General features: G+C 42.5%; 3 protein-coding genes across 4 annotated transcripts; 2 read left to right on the forward strand and 1 right to left on the reverse strand.

Moving 5' to 3' along the window:
- Positions 1 to 2,361: 2,361 nt before the first annotated feature.
- On the forward strand, positions 2,362 to 9,297 carry echdc2 (enoyl CoA hydratase domain containing 2). The gene is made up of 12 exons (XM_017304440.2): positions 2,362 to 2,706; positions 4,068 to 4,288; positions 5,268 to 5,335; positions 5,413 to 5,500; positions 5,587 to 5,673; positions 5,768 to 5,860; positions 7,631 to 7,687; positions 7,788 to 7,850; positions 7,940 to 8,064; positions 8,508 to 8,558; positions 8,647 to 8,694; positions 8,853 to 9,297. Exons 1-12 carry the CDS (start codon positions 2,648 to 2,650, stop codon positions 8,928 to 8,930), a joined length of 1,038 nt encoding a protein of 345 aa, XP_017159929.2. The 5' UTR covers positions 2,362 to 2,647; the 3' UTR covers positions 8,931 to 9,297.
- Positions 9,298 to 9,438: 141 nt separating this feature from the next.
- On the reverse strand, positions 9,439 to 20,432 carry zyg11 (zyg-11 family member, cell cycle regulator). 2 transcript variants are annotated; one of them, XM_008407314.3, is made up of 18 exons: positions 20,207 to 20,432; positions 19,684 to 19,849; positions 18,576 to 18,787; positions 18,145 to 18,462; positions 17,949 to 18,062; positions 17,117 to 17,233; positions 16,894 to 17,034; positions 16,578 to 16,754; positions 14,369 to 14,433; positions 14,164 to 14,263; positions 14,042 to 14,092; positions 13,782 to 13,943; positions 13,586 to 13,633; positions 13,285 to 13,482; positions 13,148 to 13,200; positions 12,406 to 12,503; positions 11,622 to 11,809; positions 9,439 to 11,538 (listed from the first exon to the last, which is right to left on the reverse strand). In XM_008407314.3, the coding sequence occupies exons 1-17, from the start codon at positions 20,279 to 20,281 to the stop codon at positions 11,625 to 11,627; spliced, it is 2,280 nt and encodes a 759-aa protein (XP_008405536.1). In that variant the 5' UTR covers positions 20,282 to 20,432; the 3' UTR covers positions 9,439 to 11,538; positions 11,622 to 11,624. The 2 variants fall into 2 exon arrangements, with proteins under 2 accessions (XP_008405536.1, XP_008405537.1); XM_008407315.3 differs by having other exon boundaries at positions 19,955 to 20,406.
- Positions 20,433 to 20,503: 71 nt separating this feature from the next.
- coa7 (cytochrome c oxidase assembly factor 7) lies at positions 20,504 to 23,245 on the forward strand. The gene is made up of 3 exons (XM_008407317.3): positions 20,504 to 20,776; positions 21,372 to 21,512; positions 22,557 to 23,245. The coding sequence occupies exons 1-3, from the start codon at positions 20,671 to 20,673 to the stop codon at positions 23,000 to 23,002; spliced, it is 693 nt and encodes a 230-aa protein (XP_008405539.1). The 5' UTR covers positions 20,504 to 20,670; the 3' UTR covers positions 23,003 to 23,245.
- Positions 23,246 to 24,273: the final 1,028 nt, after the last annotated feature.

Raw genomic sequence — 24,273 nt, forward strand, 5'->3', positions numbered from 1 at the left:
GATCCTCCAGACCTACGAAGGAGGATCAACCTCATGCCAGCGCAGGTGTCACCTTTGCTGCCTCTCCATTACCTCACATGGTCAGTTTTTTTTTCTTTACTTTGGGAGATTTACTAGTATCAATAATGAAACTTATTTCCTACCACAGCAGCTGACTGATCTGTAACTCTCCCCCTCTCTTCTTCTCGTCCCGTCAGTCTGCGTCCTTCAGGTCGTGAGTCTGGCTTCATCATTCCATAATGTATTCGGATCAAGACCGGTCAGTGACCCGTGCATCTTGACTGGCTCGGTGCTGTGTGTGATCATCATCTGGAAAGGAAAGGGAGAAGGTTCGACATGAAGAGACAGGACATTCGATTTCACTTTTTGGAGCAAAGTATGGATGAAAATAACTCGCTCTTGCACTTTGTCCGTTTTTACCATGCTAAAATTTCAATGCACTTTATTGAGATTTTTTGGGGCCCTGCAGCTTTTAGATGCGTTTCTGCTTCAACACACAACAATCAGGTCATCACTGACCCTAGAGTTCCTCATTTCTCATGTAAAACTTATCAGCATAAGAATTTTGATTTATCGTTTTCTCAGTAAACTTCAATTACTGGTTTAAAAAAAATTTTTTTTTTTAACTTTTTTAAACTGACTGCTTTATAGGAATAACTTCAAAAACGTTAAAAACTTCTTTAAGTTATTTAGGTGAAGAAACCTATGTCAAATGGGAATGTTTTTCCGCACTGTGGATGCTGTGCCATGCAGTCACAGCTACACAGTTACCTAAAAAAAAGCATTAAATAATTAATAATTAGTATCACAATAGTACCATAAAATATCACAATAAAATCCTACTCTCTCCCTGCATGAGCTAATCACACCCTGAATTGTTAAAAAGAAAAAAAAAAACAAACTTAAAAATGACCAGCCGCTTCCTGGAGCGGCATTGGAGTTTGCTGAAACATGCATGATCCTCTGAGGTTGGGATGTTCTGCTGGGAAGCTCAGAGCTATTGCATTTCCAGTATCAACACACGCTGGTAACGCAATCCCCACCTGCAGAAGGACTTTTACGTACTTTGGCCGCGTGCTGATGGGCTCACGTGACGAGAGACGCATCATCCCGTCCTTTCTCATGCAGACAAGCAAGTTGCACCTTAAATTAATAATCACCTGAGATTTTCTTTAGATTTTTCAACTCTCTCCTGTGATGCACAAAATATGCCACTGGGTGAAGAATTGTGAACAGAAATACTCACCAGCAGGGATCATTAAATGTTAGAATTGATAAGACACTAAATGGTTATATTGGAACAAGTAGAAAGCTTTCTGAGGGAAGGTGATAGATGAAAAGGGAGATGGAAGAAGGGAGGTAAAGAAATAAATCTGAAACTGCTTTTAAAAATACATTTTATAGAAAAACTAACCTAAGAAGACAAATTTAAAACTGGGAATAGACAAACTTACGTATTACATAATTTAATTAACAACTTTTTTGTATTTTCTTTCCTGTGTAAAACTTTTTTTTTACCTTCGTTCTCTGCCATATCAATGAAAACACACCGAATACCTAAAGCACACTGCTTATTTATTTTTTGCACATTTCATTTTGTTTTTGTGCCTGTTCACTTGATATTAATGCCTTTAACTGATTTGTCTATATCACAATAAAAAATTAAAAAATACACGCATTCATTGACATATAAACGGCATTAGAACAACTGCAAGGTCATAAACAGTTCATGTTCTGATCATTTCAGGCAAATCTTTCACAAAAAACAAAAGTTATTCCAGCTCAATCTAATGTCACGAGGAAGAGCTTTTCAGTAGCCTTCATCAGAGTGTAAACTGTGTGTGTGTGACATGTTGAGCTGAATCTAAAGGTGCAGGCAAAGCCAACAAGAGAATTACGTTCTACTATCATCAGACACAAAGGTCAAACACATTGCACTCGCCCTGAGCAGATCGTCACTGTGCCTGCCATCTTCCTCCTTGCAGACATTTCATCCCTGTGACTCATGCTTGACCTCATACCCTGTCACCAGGCCTCCCTGCTCGCATTCAGCCCTGGGCTTTGATGAAGCTGAGAACATTGGAGGGCTGTGAGCAACTCGCTCCTGCAACCGAAGAGACGGGAAGAAAACAAACAAAAAAAAAAACAAACAAACAAGAAAGCGGATGTTTTGTGTTAAATTAAAGTCAAATAAAGACCCTATTGAGATGTTGCTCAGCAGAAACAGGAGAAAAGCTCAAAGACGCTGATGAATTCATTCTGAACCTGCTGTTAAGAGGGTGACCTCTGCAGGACCAGAGAGGAAAATGGTGTGTGGAGTAGCCTCAGGCGGAGAGAGAGAGAGAGAAAAAAAAGGCACAGCATGCAGGCGAAAGTGCGAACGGATCCAACTCAAGCCTAAAATTAAAATCAGCGTGCAACTCGATATGACATGAAGGCAACTGCTTTGTTGACAATCAAGGCGACGTTAAGCAACCTTGACGTGTTTGCGTCAGAGCAGGCCGCGGTTCTGGTGTGATTCGCGTCCAACTTGTGCATTTTTTTTTTCTTTTCTTTTCCAGGAACAAACCGTCTGCAGCGGACTCCATCAGGCTCCGTTTCTGTCACTCAGACAGCCTCACTCTCAAGCTGCCAGTGGCGCACAGGAATGAAAACATGGCAGACATCAAATCTGAACGACCTGTTCTGCTCTGAATCCTACAGCAGGTATCGCATCGCTGAACCCGCAGGCCCGGTCTCCAGCTGCGATTTCCACCCACAAGTTGACTCAAACTTTTAACTTAAAAGATTGATTTCTGGGAATAGTGTGTGGTAACCATAAAGAACATGTTTCAGTTTCACTTCAGTTTTACACACAGCCACCTGCACTCGGAGCACGACTCGCATAGCATTCATTTACATCACAATTGCAAATTAGTATGATTCATTACGCAGACTCGGCGGCATCAACGTTAATTAGGAGCAGCAAACAAAGCCAGGCGACAATAAAAGCCGACACCGAAAATCGTTTGTGACAGACAGAAAAGGAGTCTGATTGATAACCGGTCAGTTTCTGTCACGGTGCCCGGATCACATGGACGTGCATGCAGATATCCAGCTGTCTGTCTGTCTCTCTCTCTCTGACTCTCTCTCCTCTCTTCCACACGACGTGTCCGTCTGCCACTGACCGATTGCATAACTTGTAAAAGATGTGCTCAATAATGCATGGTCAGACTAGACCAGAGGCAGTCTGATGGAAAACCTTACCTCAACAACAAAACTAGAGGTCCGGCTGAGGCCTGCGGGTCAGTTGCCTGTGCGTGTCTGCTTGGTCCAAAAGGACCAACGCAAGCAAAAACGTTTGGATGGTTGATTGCGTAGATCTCTGTTAGATGCTCAAGACTAGCCCTGCTTTAAACCTTTCCACAACTTTTCCCCAGACGTGTCCGGTGTCTTGGTCTTCATGGTGCTGCTTGTTCACTAATGTTTGATCACTGATGCTCTCCAGCAAATCAAAAATAACAAATCATGGAACAGCTGAATTATTTGAGATTAGATTATTAAACACAGTTGGGTGGCATTTTATCAATAAGTGACATCTGAAGGCTGTTGTTTGCTCTGCATTTTATTTGTGGGTATCAAAGTAAAGTATAATGAGGACCACTGCATGTCTAGGAAACATTCTGAAAACCATGTTGTTCTTTACTTTGTGTAGGTCTTTCGCATCAAAAATCAAAACATGCATTAAAGTTAGCAGGTATAGCATGAAAAAAAAAACCCGTGAACACACTACTAATAATTAAAATAGTTTTGATATGCGTCTATTTATATAAATGTAAGTTAAAATTATGACAACAGTGAATAAAAGGAGTTGCTCACTCGGCGTTGTCGCTGCTGTCGTTGTTGACTACGTCCTGGGGCAAACAGGTCCCTCCTTCCTCAGGAAGAAACCTGCAGTAAACTTCCTGCTGCCCTCGACCAGGCACTTTTTTCCCCTAGTTGCTCTCACGCCGCTTCTTTTAGGACCCAAAAAAACAAAACAAAACAAAAACAAAAAAAAAACTGAACATGGCATCTGTCCTTTACAGGCTGGCAGTAACGAGGTGCTCTCTGTTGCGGCGCTTGGCTGTCCCACGGTGGGAAACGCAACGACTTAAACACTATGGGTTACACCGGGACGCGACGAGACTGCTAGCCGGGGGAAGTCGCTCTCTCGCGGCCTGCAGCCGCACCGACAGCCGCTCACAGCACTCAGCGGCGGAGGTGTCCGTAGAGGTGGACCTAAGGCGGCTAGAGGGACAGGACGAGGGTACGAACACATTTTAAAAAAAAAACCCATTATTATTATTATCATAATTATAGCTCGACAGCAGTCATGTTAGCAGGTACATGTCATTCATTTGATGGATTATTTCCTAATATTTAAATCCTTTGTATGGAGTGCAAACATCCGCGCAGCTACTTGGTTACTAATAAAGAAAGAAGCAGCAGCAGCAGCTGCATTCCCACAGGTGACCCACTTCTGGATTATTATTAGAAGGTAGAGTTGTGTTTGTTTCACAGGGGAAATCATAGAGTGAAATGTGTCTTTGTGCGGCTATACTTGAAACCACAGCCGGGCCGAAGTTCAGTGGAGCCTTAGGAAGAACTTCCTTTAGGGGGGCTCCACTTCCGGTCAAACCCACCACTGCTGACATCTTTTTCATATGGTCCATTCTTTGTCGTTTGTTGTCTGAACATTTAATGTGAGATGGTCGATTGGTAACTAGTGAACGCCTAGTCTATAAATTAGCTATTCTAAATTAGCTGTTTCAGAGGCTTGTTCTTTATCAGCAAATGTAAAATTTGAGATATATAATGTGTGAGAGTTCATGTGGGCTTTGGGGAAACTTCAAAGCACACTGCCTGTCAGCTGGCCGAGTAAAAGTTAATATACACAAACTGCTTGGAAATATTTCTGGTTCCACCACCCACCCCCAGATATTTAATAAAGTTGAAATCAAATACAATAAAATAAGCGGCTGCAGGAATAATTGCAGCCACTTTCCTGTTTGGGAATCCCATGATGGCTCAGTATTTTCACACCATCTCCAACAAACCAAACTCGCAGAAAATAGGAAGTGACTTTTCTACTTCCAGTGCTCACAGCCAGAGACACTGGCAGGGGACATGAACTTTGCTGACAAGCAGTAGCTTATCCACCCACAGGCTTGATGAATCCGTTCATTATTAACCATTCGGGTTAACGTCTTGTGTTTTGTTTGTGCCGCTGCCTGTTGTCCCCTCAGGAATAGTGGAGGTGGTGATGTGCCGCCACAGAGCAAGGAACGCTCTCGGTCACACGTTTGTGTCACAGGTGAGCAGACCTGTCTACATCACACACGTTCACACACTCGCAGTACAGACACAGACCTGAACTCTTTTTTTGTGCAGATGAGGGAGCTGGTGTCCACTCTGTCCCATGACTCAGCGGTTCGTGTGGTGATCTTCAGGAGTTTGGTACCGGGGGTCTTCTGTGCAGGTGATGGGGGGGGGCGCGGGGAGGGAGGCCAGGCTCTGCGTGAAAGTTCTCAGTGAATCTGTGGACCAGTAACAATTTGTTCACAGGTGCCGACCTGAAAGAACGAGCGTTGATGGACAACTCCGAGTCCGATCTGTTTGTTCAGAGCCTGCGCTCCCTCATGTCTCAAATAGGTAGCGGGGGGAATCAATATACGGGGGTTGAATGATGAGTTTGGGGTGGAGCTTTGTTTGAACTTTCCTCACCTCGTTTTAACTGCCTCGGCAGCGGTATTGCCCACGCCCACCGTCGCGGCGATGGACGGCGTCGCCCTGGGAGGTGGACTGGAGCTCGCCCTGGCCTGCGACCTGCGCACTGCCTGTGAGTGACCTCACCTGTCAAAAGCCCGGCCGGGGAAAGGCACACGGCTGCTCAGTCAGGTGACGCTAATGCAGCTGGAAGGGGGACGTCATGTTCTCCCTTTGCAGCTGTCAGTAATCCAGTCATATAAGGTCAGCGGGTGAGTTTACACAGGGTGACGGAGGATAGGAACTTCCATTTTCAGTCTTTGCGTTAGACCGACAGCTCCCAGATTGCGTCAGTTGTTGCTCAGAGCAGTGGAGCTCACCACGAGGTACTGGTGCGTCCCAAGGTCTCACGAAAAACATTCTCAGTGGGCACATGACCTGCAAAAGTATTCGTCTGTTTTCAACATTCACATTTTGTGAGGTAACAACCCCAGATCTTAATGTATTTTAGTGGTATCTTGTGTGAAATCCCATTAAAAAAGCATACAACATAAATTATGAAGTGGAAGTGCTGGATCCTAATGTGGGTTACTTCACAGCATCGATTCAGTGAGGCTGAATTCTTATGCACAGCTTTTCAAGATCAGAGTTATGATTATGATTTATTTTTTACATTAAAAAAATAAAGTCTTGTCATTTTTCTTGCTCTAAGCATTTATGCACCTCTCTGTGTTATATAAATCATTTAAGTTTGAAGCTTAAACATGGCAATAGGTGGAAAATTTGAAGTGGTATAAATACTTGCAAGGAACCGTAAGTGCCTCAGTATCAACACTGATCTGCTGTGAAAGATGTTTATCTTCCCTTTTCACTGGGGAATTTTAAGGACATTGGACACTGTCCAAGTGAGAGCGCAGCAAAATATTTCCATTTGAAAAATCATCCACGTGTGCAGAAAACGAGAATGAACAAGATGCCTAAAAATCTACAGTGAACGGCAACAACAGAATAGGTTGGGTTTTCTTTTTACAGTGGGGTGGATATGTGAGGTAGTTATCTGTTTTCAGTATCTTACAAAACAAGGAGAAATCGTCATGGAGGTGGAAGGCTAAATGTTAACCACACTGAGGCTTCTGTTTGAGCAGATTTCAACCATATAAAAAAACCCCATAAAACTCAGTAGTGTTGCAGTAAATAATTGTTCAGTCTGATGACAAAATTAAGCTGCTATAACATAAAATTTTCTGGATACAAGAAGTCTTTTTGGGTGGGAAAATTTGTGAAACTTTGTGATATGAATTTAAAAACATATACCTGTGGAAAATATAAATCTAACAAATGGGAAGAAATTAGGATTAAAGTTAGGGTTCTAATGCCTATGTTAGAGATTTGGAGGAAATTAATTCAACAACTTTTGGTCATCGGATAGTTTGTTGTTGTGAATTCACAGCATATTCCCTGCAGGCTTAATTTATCCAACTAATGCCTGATGATGCACATCCCACACTATCCAAAAGTGATATTGGAAACCTTTGTCGCCATCTAGTGGTCAAGGTGTAACATATTTTCTCCCCACTAAATATCTCTACATTACAACTGCAATCCATTTCTTTACATAGCTGTAAATAATTTAGGCAGTAAAGGGGTTACATTTTCTATCACTTTTTACTTCTCGGGTGTTTTAATGGCCTGGCGTGGAGCCGTGGCGCTAATGATAGCCATCTGCCCAGCTGTGCATGTACATACATCACCGTGCGATAGGTTATATTAGGTGTGGCACTTCAGTGATTGGTTGAGCACAGCTGAGCGAGGTGAGCAGGTGTTTGGGTCCCGACGCTCTGACAGAGGCATCACTCAGATGTTGACCTTCACCCGTCCTCTGTTTTGTGTGCGTGTCTTTCAGCAACTTCAGCCCAGATGGGTCTGATTGAGACGACGCGAGGGCTGCTCCCGGGGGCGGGTAAGTCCACCGGAGCTCACAGCAATCACCCCGAGGCGCACTGATTTGTTTTGCGAAGGAGCTGCGAGAAGTTCACCTTGACAGGGTTTTTGTCCTGCAGGGGGCAGTCAGCGGCTGCCGCGGATGGTTGGCGTCACTCTAGCCAAGGAGCTCATATTCACAGGTGGTGGTGAGACAGAAATGCAGACGTCTCAGCAGATTCAAAGAGGGCCTGATGGTGCGATGCGGTTGTCCGTCTGTGTGTGTTTTCAGGAAGGCGTGTGGGAGGGCAGACCGCTCTCGAGTTGGGGCTTGTAAACAGAGCCGTAGAACAGAACCAGAGCGGAGATGCTGCTTACAAAGAGGCTCTGACCCTGGCCAGAGAGATTCTACCTCAGGTTAGATCACAGTCTATTTTTAGCTGCAAATTAATAGGTGGTGGCCGTCCAGTCATATCATCTGAATGTTCTGAAGAAGCAGAGCGGGATATAAATATGGACCAGTGGTGGGTAGAGGACCCCAAAATGGCCCTCAACATATTTTTACTCAAGATGCATTTTTAATCCTTTTAAATCTTTTAAGAATGTGACCAGATATGTATTTCACAAACAATTCAGAAAGTAAATGGAGCCTTGATGACACTCCATTCTGCAAAACTGTGACCTGCTTGAGAAAGCCATGTATATAATGTAATGCATGTTGTTTTTTTTTGTATTTTTCCTTACAATTTGTTCTTTGTTTGATTAAAAAACTGAAAAGGTTTTGTGTCCAGTTTTAAATACATTTAAAAAAAAAAAAAAAAAAAGGTAAAACCCAACGTTGTTTCCTTTGTGATCACCAGGCTCCTTTTGCAGTGCGGATGGCCAAAGAAGCAATAAATAGAGGCGTTGAGGTGATGCATGAGGGATTCATCTTCATAATCTGCTTCTTGCAATGTCTTTATATCAAAACACGGAGTGACCGCAATCCGTTTCCCGCAGGTTGACATTGGGTCAGCAATGGCGATAGAGAGGCTGTGTTACGCCAGGGTACGTTTTCTTGTGACGTTTCCGAATCTTTGTTTTAATGTAAAGAAGTGGACGATTCCAAAGGTTTTGTCTTCCCATGTGTCATACTTGTTAGGTAGAACTTTACTGCCTTCATTAAAAGCTGATCAGATCCTCACGTGGCGTCTGTTCCTCCTCAGGTCATTCCCACACGAGACCGACAGGAGGGCATGGCGGCCTTCATCGAGAAGAGGCCGCCACGTTACACCGGGGAATGAAAGCGCTCCACCGATATACCAACATGAATTTGAAGAAAGATGTTTATAAAACACAGTTGCAAAGAAAATCAGTCCCCCTCCCCCCAAATTCAACGATGCATTTAAAGTTTTTAGTCAGTGAGGGCTGCAAAATTACTTTTTACTTAGTTGACCCAAAGTTCAGAAGGAGATATAGTAGGATATGAGTGGGTGGGTTCTGTTGTCGCTATCGATCGTCAGATAATTTCACTTGAGTTTTATAAAACTATAAGTGTATGTTTTGATTAGTTGGAGATGATTTTACTTTGTGCAAAAATATCTCTTCTATTGAGGAACCAGCAGGTCTTTTTTTGTGTTTTAGAAAAATAAATGAAATGGTTCAAAACTACCAATTGGTATTGATCAAAAATATTCTTGATCTGCTTTCCTGATAGTCTGTACCTACATTTTATGAAAACTGCTCTTACAGGCCATGTTTTTATTGTGTTATAAAAGCTCATGATCTTTTGAACGGACTAAAAAAAAACAGTTTGTATGGCAACATACATTCTTTATTTTCATACTTTAAAACATGACTGAGCAGCAGTATGGCACAGTCTTGGCATACGTACGATTTTTTTTTTCATTTTTACCTCTTTCCATTTCTAGTTGAAATAAATCGTAAGAAAACTAAAACTGGCTTTAAATCTGAGCAATGGACGAAACAGCCGGATTCAACTGAAGCGACAGAAATCCTTATTAAAACTCATAATCCAGTCCCAGTTGGATGCATAACAAACGGTACATGACAAATTTAACAAAACCATAAGGCCACAACTCACTGAGCAGATGAGGCGGTGTACAGTAGGTAAGCTTCGCCGACTGACTTATGTTATTTTTGGTTTCTGGACCTATGATCATAGTTCACCTTGTTATGTATGCAAACTGACCTGTCCTTCATGGCATCTCCGATTTTAACCGCAGTTTGTAAAACGGAGGTTGTGACTTGCACAGAAAATGCAAGGTGAGAAACTAGGAAGTGAATAATTAAAGTGGCAGCGTCTGGCCTCAGGGTTCCTATGCAGTCTGGACATGCAAGTAACTCATATTATTCAAAGTGGATAAGCATTTAAAAAAACATTTGAGTATAGAAAATGTTTGTGCATCTAAAGCAGTGGTTCCTAAACTACTAATAAATTAAGTGAGAACAAAAAAACTGCATTTAGCAGCAACTATTTTTCATTCATTTAGCCACAAACCTCAAATAATTTTATTTAAATTCTGTGATAGACAAACACGAAGTAACTATCTCAACAAAAAAAAAAATTAGAAGTGGTACTCATTAAGTTGTAATGGAAAAACACTTTTAAAAATTCAAATACTTCAGCAAGGTATTTTGTTTGAGAGATTTTAAAATAAGCTGCTGCAAATGGCCGCTGCCACAATGCTGAACCTCAACTCTGTGATCCTGTGATACGATTAAAAAATGTTTCAGATTTAAAGCTGCATGGACAAAACAAGCATCTGTATGGGAACCCTGAGGACAGCAAAGGCATCCAACATGGTGTGGCGTCACAGTCAGCAGTTTTTCCTCTTCGACATGATTCCTATTTATGTTGGGGGGGGAAAAAAACAAAACAATATCTGAATAAAACTGCATGCAAAAACTGAAATCCTCCTTGGCAGAGAACTATTTTGGCCTCGTTATATATTACACTGTATAGAAAATGCAGCTCCTTCAGACCGGCATGTTGGGAAGCGGTGCAGAACGTAAACGTATATACAGGCGTTTCCCAAGGAGAAAAACTGATGACGCCTATTCTGCCCAGGTCGTTATTAGCATTTGTGTCCAGAAGAATACACTAGCACAAAAACAAACAGACATGATGGGCTAAATATTCCAATAAAATTTGCTTCTGAGTTTTGAAACTGATTTGTTGCTCAAACGAGTTTAGAAAATATCAACTTACTAGAAATTCTCAGTAATTTTGTGGAACATTTAGACCCTTCGAGCACATCCGTATCAAGTTCCCCTTTAGCAGGTAGATAAAGTGGGCGCTGCAGACGCAGAGGCATGATTTTAGTGCTTGGAGCTCCGCTATAGTCAAGCGTGCAGGCGTTTATTAAAACCAATAGTACGAGCATTCACACCAGCATGCTTGAGCTCTCAGCAGTGTCATGCATATATATAAAGTTTTACCCCCCATTTCAGACAATAAAGAAGTTGGCAACACAGCTGGAGCCATCGAAAGCTCCCTCCTACAGCTCAAGTCAGTCATTTTGGGGTTCAACGCACCTCAGCGTTTTCTGGAGCGACAAACATCCGAGTGCTCGGGCGAACGAGGGCGAGCACAAATACAAAACCCAGCTTATCAGAATTTCAATCCCCCCCCACAGCCCACCCCCATCGCTGGGCTCAAAATATTTCGGTCTTGAAATGAACACAAAGGAAATAAATAAGGTTTAGAATGTGCAAACGTTTGCGTTTTCTCTGTCTTTTGCTCCTGTTTTCTTCAGAAGCATCCGTGAGCGTTTGCGTTGCGCGACAGGCATCGCAATCGCCCACGCATGCGCTCTGCTCTCACACGACTCCCTTTTCCGTGACAAGACCACGTTCCAGCTCCCCTTCTTCATCAGGGCTCACCGTTTCCTGAAAGGGAAGACCCGAGAGGATGAGACGTCTCTGAAGCTGTAAGCTTTTTATTTCATTTTATTTTTTTAAGTGTTCTTCACCTGTTACTGCGCGGGCGGACGTCGACTTGTGTGCGCGGGCTGGCCGGTGCGCGCTCTGTGTCGCTGCAGGCTCTCCAGGATGCTTTCGGCCAGCAGTTTCACGTCTTTGTGGGTCTGTGGGTGCGTGTGGACGCGCTCAAGCTGGTCCAAGCCGCCCTCCTCCAACAGCATGCAGCAGTAGCGAGACGCTACAGCAAAGTGGCAAAGTGACATCGGAGAGGTGAGCGGGGTGGTGTGAAGAATTGGATGCAAGGTTTTTCATAGTATTCACTGATAAAAATCTGAAAAGTGTGGCAGATATTTGTTTCCAGTCTTGAGTTTGGGGTGTGCGTAAGCCAACTTTTAACCAATCTATTTAGGCAGGACGCATAAAAAAAAAAACGTCGTTGAACTTTCAAATCTTGACAAAAACTCACATATCTAAAAACTTCAAGGATTATCAATACCTTTACTTTTATCAGAATAACACAATAACAGCCTTTATTGTCTTGCACAAGGGAAATTAAGGTGCAACAGCAACATGATGTTTAAAAATTCTTAGTGTTAAAAATAACAATAATAACATACAGCACAAGACTATAACAGAAAATACTATCCACTTATTCGAAATAAAAGTATTGGACTCGCGATCCAAAGGACGTGCAACTGAGTCTGATGACTTTTCTACAAATGTACATAATGTGCGCGTGTATTGAACACAGAAAAAGACCGTTTACAATACAGTACATCACTGCAGAAAAAACAGATGTATAAGAAACGTTACTTAAAAGTGTTCAATTCTCACCATTTTTGCTGCACACATGTTGCATGGCCCAGGCTGCCCACAGCTGGACGCCAGGTGTGTGAAAACACTCCAGCAGGGGAAAGAACGGGTTAAAAGACCTGAAGAACAAGAGAAGGACAAGTTCACTTTAAACTTTTCTCACAAGCTGTAAAGATTTACTAAACAGCCACAGTAGCAATAATGTCTACTTTTTATCGTGACAGTTGGTGCAGGTTTCACCAACTCAGATTTAAGACCTTTTTAAAACCATTATGAATGAAATTTAAGACTGTTTCATGACAGAAATGTGCGAAAGAAAATGTCATATTTCATATAGTAGTGCCAGGCTTTTTTTGCCCATCAAACAGGTTTGCAATATAAGTTGTCCAATGGCAAAGACGAAAGTCGTTGGGTCAACTGATAATTAACATTTACCAATGATGCATGATAAGAAGCTAGCTAGCTATGAAGGTTTTGTTAGCAGCTAGTTAGTGGTAGCCTCAACCACCTCAAATCACAAAACGTAATGAAGTTTCTGAGTGCGACTCAAATGTTTGCCTGATAGAAAAGTCTCAAAAGACAAATAAACTGCATAGAATATATGAGAGTAAATAGCATGAACTGTAATTAATGTATGTAAGGTAAACTTAATTTTTTTTTTTTTTTTTATGAATTTAAGATATTTTAAGGCCTTAATTTCAGATAGATGAATTTAAATGTTTTCAAGGATGCACTGTACAAAATCTCCACATCTGCAGCTCACCTGTAGGCCACCATTTCACACTCCGGAGGGGGCCACTTCATAATGACAGCGTGCTAGAAAAGGTGGACACATAAATGACCACGGTGCTGCGCATGTTTTACATCCACCACTTTGAAGAGGTTCTCCTGAACTCCTACCAGCTGCTTGAGCAGCGAACCCCGCAGAGCCGGGCCGAGCGTCCAGGCCTCCTCGCCTCGTGACGTCAGGTGTGCTAGGATCCCGGCGGCGAAGTAGCTGACCTCCACCTCGGGGCTGTGCAGCAGAGCACTGATGTGGTCCAGAAAGCTCTGCACCATCAGCTCGCCGTGCAGCTCCCTGACTTCTGCTATGTTGTTCTGCACGGCAGAGGGCGAAAAGGGAATGTCGAGGCCTTAATTTGGGCGGTCAAGCAAACTAGAGTATTTTTTCGGAAGGGCAGGAAAAGGTCAGTAAACATACCAGAAGACCTAGCACCTTCTGCTGGATGGAAGATTCATTGGGGAAAGACTGCAGCGATGGCAGAGGGGAGGGAAGAAAAATAAAAGTGAGTCACAATGCCCTACAGTGATATGCAAATGTACTATGCGCTGCTAATGATGATTAACTCCGGTTAGGAATCAGCATGCAGAGCCTTATTTTTAATTCTTCTGTGTACCTCCAGCACTTTAATGAACAGATCCAAGCCTTGGTTCTCAATAAAATGTCGGCAGGTCGTCGGCGATTCATCTGTGAGGTTCCAGAGCGCGCTCAGCGTAAACTTCAGCGTCGCATCCACGACATTCTGGTTTGCCTTCTGACGCACAATGTGAAGCAGTTGCTGCAAGCCGGGGAGAGAGAGCGTGTGTATTTAGTCTAAAGTTGTCGACTTTTACGGTAAACCTGTGACTATTTTTCCAGTCGTGAGAGGAGTCGTACCTTCACGATGAACAGCTCTGCTCCCAGCTGGGCGGTCTGTTCGGTGGACAGCTGCAAAGAGCAAACACGACTGTGAAAAAGATCTGGAATGCAGAGGAGACTGTGAGCCAGACAACGTGTACCTTAGCAGCCAGGATGGAGATGATAGCCACAGCCATCCTCTGCATGTTCTGGTCTTCGTGGTTGCAGAGCCACTGCATGACCAGCTTGGCTGCTTCGAACCTTGTGAACAGAAATGCACGACGACTCACAATCCAGACTTTGCCCGACGATGTTAAATAGTGGGATGCGAGTCATTTAGAGACAGTAAGAAGATCTGGTTCTCACCTGTTGAATGGAACCTCTTGTAAGATGCGATCGCTGCACAGAGACAGCAGGCAGTTTTTCTGCAGCTACAAAAAGAGAAAAAAAAACAACAGACATTTCAGAACTGGTAAAAACAAAACATAAAAAAAAAACACATCTTCATGTTGTTGCCAAAAAAGTTCCACTTATATCCAAAAATTTGGTTGTAAAAAGATTAAAACAGAACAAGAAAAGGGAAGCTAAAAACTCTGATTGCTGACAGTTCCTCCATTCAAATTTTAAGATGTCACAACACGCGTTTGCAGTTACAGTTTCAGATTTACACCATTTAGTTTTTCCATGTTCTGGTGTTTTTTCCGGGACAGAACCACACAGGTGACAACTATTACTGCTACAAATTCAGACAAGTGATGTCTAATGTACATTACACAGCCAGAACTAGTGATTATTTTAGTGATCGGCCAGTCAATTGATTATTCTGACAATTAATTGGATAAATTGTCCACTTAAGAAAAATTTAACCATTTAAGCCTTTTTGTGTAATATTAGAAATACATTAAAAGATGCAAATAAACAAATAATTCCTTTTATAAATAAGAAAATAAAAGTGCCAGAGGTTTGTACAACTGTCTGGAGCAGAGTATGGCATCGCTACCCCACCTGCACACTGCCACACAGCTGGCCTACAGAAAGCTGCAGCACGTTTCCCCCACTTCCATAAAAACTCAAATTTGACAAAGACGGTGGAAAATGAAGTCGTGACAATCAACACTCTTGTTCAAGTTCAGATAAGCTAAAATCTGCGTGTTAGACCTGGTTCTGCATATCTGTTCATGAGAGATCACAAAGCTACTTCTCTCCGTCGCCAATTTATTCAGAACGACGGTGCTAGTCCCACAAGGTCTCGCTCTCTGTTCCACTCCCAGCACGTCGCTAAGGCGCACACAGATTCCCGAAAACAGAGCTTTGATCGTTCAGTGCGTACATGTTTAAACACAATGACAGGTTGGACAAAATAAGTGATGATCTAACCTCTCTCTGTTTCCGCCTGCGGATCGTTTTCTTATTATTCTTCGGGCACTTCTTGATGTATGAGGTATTGATATAATCATTTAAGATAGCTGCTGATAAATGAGGCTCTAATATAATGGTTTTCTGCTCAGGAAAGCGCAGTGGCAAAGAATCCCTCCGCTCTGTGAGTCCCAGATGGATCGCTTATGTTCCTGCCGAGTGTGTGATCAGAAAAGCCCACAGTGTTCAAACAAAGATTTTTGCCGTGTCAAATTTTGTTCTAGAAAGAGAGCAGCAAAAATGCTCCTTACAATCACGTCGAGTTGTTCTGAAACAAACAATATATCCCAAACCGGGAGAATAAAGACAATAAATCTGCAAGGAAAGCATCTCAAATTTAATTGTTAATTTCCCACCTGTCACCTTCCACAATCGGTTTAAGAAATGTATGAAAGTGAAGTAAATGGATCTCATCTTCCACCGTACTGAAAATCATTTTCTACGACCGGGGCTAGATTTTGAAAACTGCTTACTCAAGTGTTTGGGGGACCCAAAGATTTTTTTATTTTTATTTTTTACAGATGCATATTTTGCAAGCAAACTCATAGACCTACATCAAGTAAGGTGTTTTGATATTGGTGCATTTTTATAAAAAACATAGGTCATTAAATCAACAGAATTTGAAGATAATGTAATTATAGAACATCCTTAAGCATGTAGCAGCCTACCAGACGTTTTAAACCAACAATATTTGTACCCACCAATGTGTTGGTCTACCAACCAGTATGTTGCAATTTCCATGCGTAAAATATATTTTTAGTGGATAGGGAACCAAAACTGGCTCCAGATTCATCTAAATGCGGCCCTGTCCTGGACTTTCTCTGGGCTTTTTGTTGGCTGCGTTTTGACTTCTGCTGCATTTCATGTAAATTACATTTGGTGCCGAAAGGGTGGCAACTCCATGCTGATCCTTAGCAGGAGTGTTATTAAGCAAATGAAAGAGAAGTTATAAAAATCACTCCGAATTCAGTGAAAACATAAAATGTAGCAAGCATTAAACAGATAAAAACACCTTCTGCCTTCACTGCTATTTGTTGCAGAAAAAGAGAAACGGGGTAAAGAGTGATTGCAAACATCCACACAGACTCATGCAGAAGGTTCCTCAAACACATGTGCACTTTATGACGGAGCAACAACGAAGGACTCCTGACATTTTTACCTGTTGGTGGTTGGGGAACGTCCTCATGGCCTCCAGGAGGAGCTGGGTGACGGTACTCAGCAGCCGGACCGGCATCCCTGCTGCCAGGTCCTGCTTTGTCAGGTTGAACACACAAGCACTGGCGGCCAGCTGGACGTTTAGAGTGGCCGGGTGATTCTTCATGCCCAGAACTACGAGCTGCACAGAAAGTCAAGAGAAACCGTCTGAAGGTTGCTTAGAAACAACAGATACAATGTTTTGTTGTTTGTCATCCATGGCAAAACCCAATTGTTTTTTGTTTTTTTTCCTTCCGCATTATTTAGAGGGAACTATTTACCTTTAGAATATCAGGCCGTGGTTTCTCCATGACGTGAGTCAGGCTGAACAGATGGAACAGAGCTTCCCTGACGAATCCCTCCCTCTCGCTGTATCGCCGCAACGCCTCGCAGATCTGAGTCTCGTTGGCTTCTCCTGTTACCTGTGTCCATGCAGCAAAAGCCTCAGCGGACCTAAAATCCTCCGCTTTGTTTCCACGTTAATTCTTGTGCGTCCGTTCCTACCTTAAGATTTCCTTCTCCGGAGAGGAAGTCTGAAAAGCCGGCGTCTGTGGCCAAAAGGCCCACAAAGGTCATCCCGGGCCTCTCTTCGACAAACGCCCTGACGGCTTTATCAGACACCTGCAACAAATGAAGATGGAGCTTATACACTTTTACTAATCGATTATACTTTAGTAATACACTAATATATCAAATATTATAAAGAATAATCTGGAAAAAAAAATTGGCACATTCTGCAGATTTATCCGCTCAAACCTTTTTAGTACATTAAAATACATTAGAAGATGCTTTTAATAACAAAGCAAACATTTTTTTGAGTCAAATACAATAACAGCATTCCTTTTGTGAACGACTGATCATTTGTAAAAAAAAAGGTTGCACCTGCAGCTAAAAAATACTTCTGACATCAACATGTAAAAACTCAGGTTTTTCTACTGGACTTATCAATACAGCGTAGGACTGATTTGTTATATTATTGTATTGATTAACTAATTAATAACCAGATAGCAAAAGGTGCTTAACAGGAAATTATTTTTAAATTTCTTTTCCAGAATTTGAACTGTGTGAAGCGGAAACTTTTCCATTTCAGGAGTTCTGGGTAAAACGTCTCTACATACAAAGCTTATTTATTTTTATCTCAAATGCAAAATATATCTATTTTTTGTATAATTTTGTCTTAATTACTGCGCTCACAATGTTCTTTTAACAAATTGCCCTTTTTTTTCTTTTTTTTTGGTCTGTGTTAATGATTAATCAATTACTAAATTAGTTGACGATTATTTCAATAAACAATTCATCGCGATTAATCGTCTCGGCCCTGATAAAGAAAACCCACCTGTTTCCTCCCCGAGACGTCCAGGGAAACGAGAGCAGGAAGGATCCCCCGCTGCGCCAGCAGCTGACAGGCCACGTCGGAGGTAAACTGCTTGTCGTCGCTGATGTCCAGGTGCTGCGTTGAGCACAAGCGTGAGTTCTCTCTCTGCCGCTGCAAATGTGCATTTCCCATCGACACCGGAATGACGGCTACCAACCTGCAGCACATTCAGCTGGCCTATGACTCCCAGCAGCTGAGCCGTGCTCATCTCCAGCCTCTTCAGCTGGTGCAGCGTCAGCGAGCGCAGGCGCTCCTTCAGGCCCAGCAGCGGGCTCAGGTTGGTCACCGACGTGTTGGAGAGATCCAGGCTCTCCAGCCGAGGCAGCGAGCAGACGTCGACGAGGCCGGAGTCGTAGAACTCCACGTTAGCTAGGGACAGAGAGCGCAGGCCGCGCAGGGCGCTGAAACGGTACCAGCTCGGTTCCTCCAGAGAGGCCATGGTGAGTCCGGTCAAGATTAACCGCTGGAGAGACTCCTGCAGGGAGAGAGAGAGAAAAATAAAAAATAAAACCACAACATTTTCAGATTGACTTCAAGTTGTACGAAGAAAGGATTTCCTAGCAGGTGACACCTCCCCCTTTATTTTACCTGACAGTATTTGTTGGTAGCCAATCCCTGCAGGATGTCAGGAATGGTGAGGTCCGCGTTGACCCTTGCGGCGTCCAGCTCCAGCAGTCTGTGTGGGCAGAGGGCTTTCTGGAACGCCTCGGCAGAGATCCGGGCCGTGCGGATGCAGGCTCGTCTCAGCCGCAGGTACTGACAGTTCCTGAACACCCCCACGGTGCTGTCGTTCAGGAGGCCTGGAGGGGAATGAAGCACCATCAGTCACAGTTTCTCAACATTTCATTGTTGTTTTTATTTGAGGAACAGATACAGCCTACATGAGGAGGTAACAGCGAAATGTCAGAGCCGATAGTTAAACACGACAAAAACCTTCCGTTTCGATTCAGAAGCCTGTTAACATGACCAAAAGATTGAGTAAAATTCAATAATCTAAAGCAGTCAGTGTATTATATATTTTTTCTAATTAATTAAATTTCAACTGACATAAAAGGTGTGTATTTTAGCTGAGGTCTCCCTGTGAAGTAGGTTTCTTATCTGATAAATTAACACAAAGTATCACATAAGTGTTACATGGGAGTAAAAATCACCTTTCTAACTGACCCAGCCTTTTTTTATTTATTTATTTTTTTAAATCAGACTGATTTTTTTTTTAAAAATTAAAATTTAAAACAGATTTAAGTCAGCCTTTTTATGTCCGTGGCTCTGATGCTGTTCTGAGATGATACTCTCAACAACAGACTTATAATTCTTCATCTTCACAATAGTGTGTTACTTTGACTCTGCACAACTGTGTAGCTGTAACATGATTAAAATGTGAAAATGTTGATGGAGTGTTGACAAATGAGAAATGATTTAAAAGTTAACTTAATTAAACAAGAAAAGCCATACGGAAAGTAAAGAATAATAAAAAAAAACATTGATATCAGTAGATGCAAATAAAAAAAAAAGCATGTATTGGAGAACATTATTTCTTCACAGCAAAGAAACAAACAAGAAACAACACTGAGATGGAAATGAGTGCCTTTAGGCTTTTTGCTTCCACTTATTAAGAATCATCAAATTCTCACTGACCTATTTATCCCAGATTCCCAGGACATGCACGCATCCCCTTATCCGTAGAGGTTAGGCTTACCTTCAGTGGCCATCTTGGCCAGAAGCTGGTCTGCCAGCTCCTGAGGGAAGAGCACAGTCTCCCTGAAGCACAGGGAGCCGTCAGGCAGCTTCACGCAGAAACACTCCAGGTTCTGGCTCACGTAGGTGAGGCACAGGTCTGTCAGAGCCGCCGGGGAGGCGTCATCCTGGACACCAAAGCAGAGGTGTTTTTGTTTATCTGTCATTTTTCCAAATGAAGGAGGAAAAAAAAAAACATACTGGCAAAATAAATAAGTAAAATTACAACCTACCGTGTTTAAAAACAGAGAAGCCATAGCCATAGTGTGTAAAAGAGAAAATAAAGAGGATAGTTGTAGCTTAAAAGCAGCAGAGGGCTGGCGTCAGAAAGAGCCAGAAGAAATGCAGCTTCGCCTGTTTTCTGTCTGTATCAGAGCTTTTCAGTTTCTTTTTCACCTGCCTGCTCTGACACAGAGCTGAGCGAAGCGGAGGGACAGCAGAGAAGGTAGGACGAGCGATAAGCCTGAACCCAGCAGCTAGCTTACTTGTTGTTGCCACTGAGCTGAGAAACCTCCCCCGCTGCTAAAACACCCGAAGCCGCCGGAGGTGGCGGAGTTCATGTCGACCAAGCACCGCAGCGACAGAAAACCTGCGAAATGAAGAACTAGATAGGAGCGACGTTTTCACTGCGAGCGACGTCTGTTTTTTTTTCCCCCTCTGGCTGAAGCGAAGAGACAGACAGTAAACAAAGGTCACAACACAGGAAGTACATTAGGAGAGGAGGCGGCGCTACGGAAGCCCGCACAGAACGATTACGAAAGAGCTAATGCTCCTCGGTTTTTTAGAGGTTAAGCAGCACACGAGGGAAGGTAGCTGACAGCTTTGGTGCTAACAGAACCAGACCGGGTCCACATGCAGGAGAAGCTTTGGCAGCACTCACACAGCTAGTTTTGTTGCTCAGCTCCAGCTCATGTTTCTGCTGTGCTGCGGACTTGGCAGAAGTTGAGTCATGGCTGGACTTATAAACTTTGAGGATGAGAAGGAGGTGAAGCAGTTCTTGGACAACCTGGGAGTGGAGTACAGTTACCAGTGTTACAAGGAGAAGGACCCTGAAGGTAACCACAACCCTGAGCTGTTCACAGACCAGCGGTGCCGAAACACGGACCCTCAAGTGTTGTTAAGCAGACTGCCTTAAGCTTTGCTATTTTATGTTGTTTCACGTTATTCTGTGATATAAAACTGTAGCATTTTATACGGCTATGTTGTTATGTAATGCTGTGAGATAAGGCTGTTTAATGTTATTTAAAGTTATGCCTTTTATATTCTTATGTCGTTCTTTTCATTTTTTGCAATGTTATTTATTTTATTTAATTTACACAGTTTTAAGTTTATTTTAAGTTATTCTTTTCTGTCATTCCAAGTTACTTTATTTTGTTGTTGACGTATTTTACTGTAAGTTATAGCATACTGTTGTTTTAAGTTTTGAGTCATTTTGAGTTATATCTCAATAACAGTGTAGGTTTTTAAAGAAAGTAGAGATGGAGAATAAATCTAAGATAAAATGGACACATAAAGAACAAACAACATGCATTTAAATCATATATAAAAATGTTTGAGTCATAGAATCATAGTTTTAGTTTAATGCTACTTTGTGATGACATGCTGTTATGTTTGCCTCTGTGTCACTAACTTTCTGATGCGTCTCCTTAGGGTGCCAGAGGCTAGCAGACTATTTGGATGGCGTGAAGAAAAACTACGATTCTGCAGCACAAGTCCTGAAACACAACTGTGACACAAACGGACACTCGGAGAGCTGCTACAAACTCGGAGCCTACCATATCACCGGCAAAGGTATGTGAACAGTCCGCTTTTTCGGAAGGAAAGAAAGAGCGCCCTCACTCTTATTTCTGCCATCTTTCAATCACATGGCCTTAATCAGGCTCTAAAGTTACTTAATTACTGCCTCAAACGTGTAAAAACATCCTACAGAGTCAACACTGTCATTAGCAAACATAGCGTCTAATCAAAGACAATCACTTGATTTCCAATCAGTCACATTAAAAACTCTACATGGCATCGTAGAAAAACCCTGGACAGCAACTGTGACGTATGGTGGTGGAGGTGTTATGATTTGGGCTCAGCTTGCAGCTACTGAGTTGACCTCGAACCACTCCGTGTGTCAGACATGAGGCCATCAGTCCAACAAATAAACTTAGCCAGAATTGTTTTCAAACAGTTTTTTTAGATAACATTTCTGCCCTGACATGTAAAAACCCTAGAACTGAAAGCGGGCGTCCCTTCTCTCTCACCAGCAATGATTTTTCAACTTTTTTTTTTTCATGTCAGTGTTTGAAATAGATTTATTTTTGCTTCAACATTTCAACGAAAACTTTTCTTTTGGTTTTGTTAGCTGGCCTTTCGTTGTTGTAAGCAATAGTTAAAGTATTTTGTCTTAAATATTTTGTTTATAAATTCTTGTAAAACAAAAGTGCAGTAACACCTTCCCAGCAGGTCTTTCTCATAGAGTAAACCAATAAGTAAGATGATGAGGAACAAGTTCCTCTGGATGCTTTTTTTTAATTTCTTTTCCTTTTGGTACCCAAGTATGAATCAGACTTCTGGCTGTTGTACATATATATTCTTAAGTTAATAAATTCCTAATGTATTCCTGATCCTAATCCTATTAAAGATACAACGATTTAATTCATCTTTAACACATAAAATCTCTAAAAATGAACCGTGGGATGTGTATGGACTGTTTTTCTGTTCAAATATAGCTGCATTTACTGTTTTAAATTAATGTGATTTCAAATTACATTTTTAGACTTTAAATGCGTTTAGACTTACAACAGATTTCTGTCGTCTTAGTGAGTCTCTGCTGAATCTGTGCACCAGGTGGAGTGACCGAGTGTCTGAAAACCGCCTACTCCTGCTTCGTGCGCTCCTGCAACGCTGGAGGAAAGAAGTCCATAGACGCCTGCCATAACGTCGGTCTGCTAGCCCACGACGGGCGAGCTCTGGACGGCGGCCCCGACGCCACGTTGGCCCGGGAGTACTACGAGAAGGCCTGCGCCGGCGGCTTTGCTCCTTCCTGCTTCAACCTCAGCGCCATGTTCATCGAGGGCAACGCCAAAGGGCTGCAGCCGAACATGAGTCAAGCCTTCAAGTACGCCAGCAGGGCTTGCGAACTCGGACACGTGTGGGGGTGCGCCAACGCCAGTCGGATGTGCAAACTCGGGGACGGCACGGAGAAGGACGAGAAGAAAGCCGAGGATCTGAAGAACCGAGCGAGGGAGCTGCACGGGGCAGAAAAGGAAAGGCAGCTGAAATTTGGGGAGTGATTTTAGACACGCTGCTGTCAAATGATGGCTTGATTGTTTTGGTTTTTTTTATTATTATTTTTACGCTGCCAAGCGTTGTTTCGCCTCAGGCAGTTTTATTGGAGTAAAACGGGAAAATTGCAGTTAAGCGATACCAGTCCGGTGTTTTTTTCCAAAGCATCTGTTGAAGATTGTCAGAACTGTGTGTACATTTGTGTCATATAGAAAAATGTTGATGTCCAAACAATAAATGAATTAAATTCATTTTTTTTTTCTGCGCTTCTACAATTTGTAATCTGTAGTTGTTAAAATAAGTACAGATAAGGTTACAGTAGTAAAAATGTTATTAAGAAACAAAGCACAAGAAGGTGTTTGCGGTGTTGTTATTACAACATTTTTGAGCTGTTCTTTTTCCAGAGTGAAATGATCTTATTCTGGGTACACATGTTCGAGTTTATTGTGGGTTTTATGTAGCGTGAAAATGATTAACTGATTAACACCAGATGCACAGCTGATGATATTTAAATGTCCCCTGATAAGCTGCATCTCAGTCATAAACTACTTAAAGATAACATCCAGTGACAGGAAACATTTGACAATTAAAATAACAGATAAAAATAAAACTTTTGGAAAATTCTGCTGAAAATTTGAGAACAATTTTTGAGTACTCGACTATACCAACCTCTGCTGAGATGCACCTGTAGTAGTTTTGCTTCTACCAAACTGAAAATAAAAAAGGAGTTTTACCGCAAGTGACCACTAGAGGGAAGCAGAATCAAACACTTGAACTTTACTCTTATTTCAAAGCCCCATGGAAGCGTTCTACTGCACCCTGCCTGCAACAATAAACAAAGAGAAACGCGGTCTCCATCTGTCAAACTGACACTGTACTAGTCAACAATAATGCCGAGACGGACAAAAGATCTCTGTACTTGAGGATACTAAAGGCAGGTCTGCTGAGGATGATGAGCAGCCTGCCCCAGTTAGCACCCTGGAAGCTCCGCCCGTCCGTCCGCTGTGCGCCTCCTCAGCTCTCATTCAAAACGTAATGTTATGCATATAACTACTGTTCCCTGAAGGAGAGGAACGAGGTACAACACATAGAGTATGGGATATCACGCCCCCGCGTGGCCTAACTGAAGACACCTTTAATCACGCCTTTAGGCAAATGACGTGTGATGACGGGCGGCAGGCCCCGCCCGCATATAAATACGCCCCCATCACAGTCATTATTCAGTTCGATGGCCGCTCTTCACCGAGCCAAGCTGAAACAGCGGGGCAGAAAAAGGTGT

This window comes from Poecilia reticulata, chromosome 4 (assembly GCF_904066995.2).
Source record: "Poecilia reticulata chromosome 4, P_reticulata-male-v2, whole genome shotgun sequence".
Lineage (NCBI taxonomy): Eukaryota > Metazoa > Chordata > Actinopteri > Cyprinodontiformes > Poeciliidae > Poecilia > Poecilia reticulata.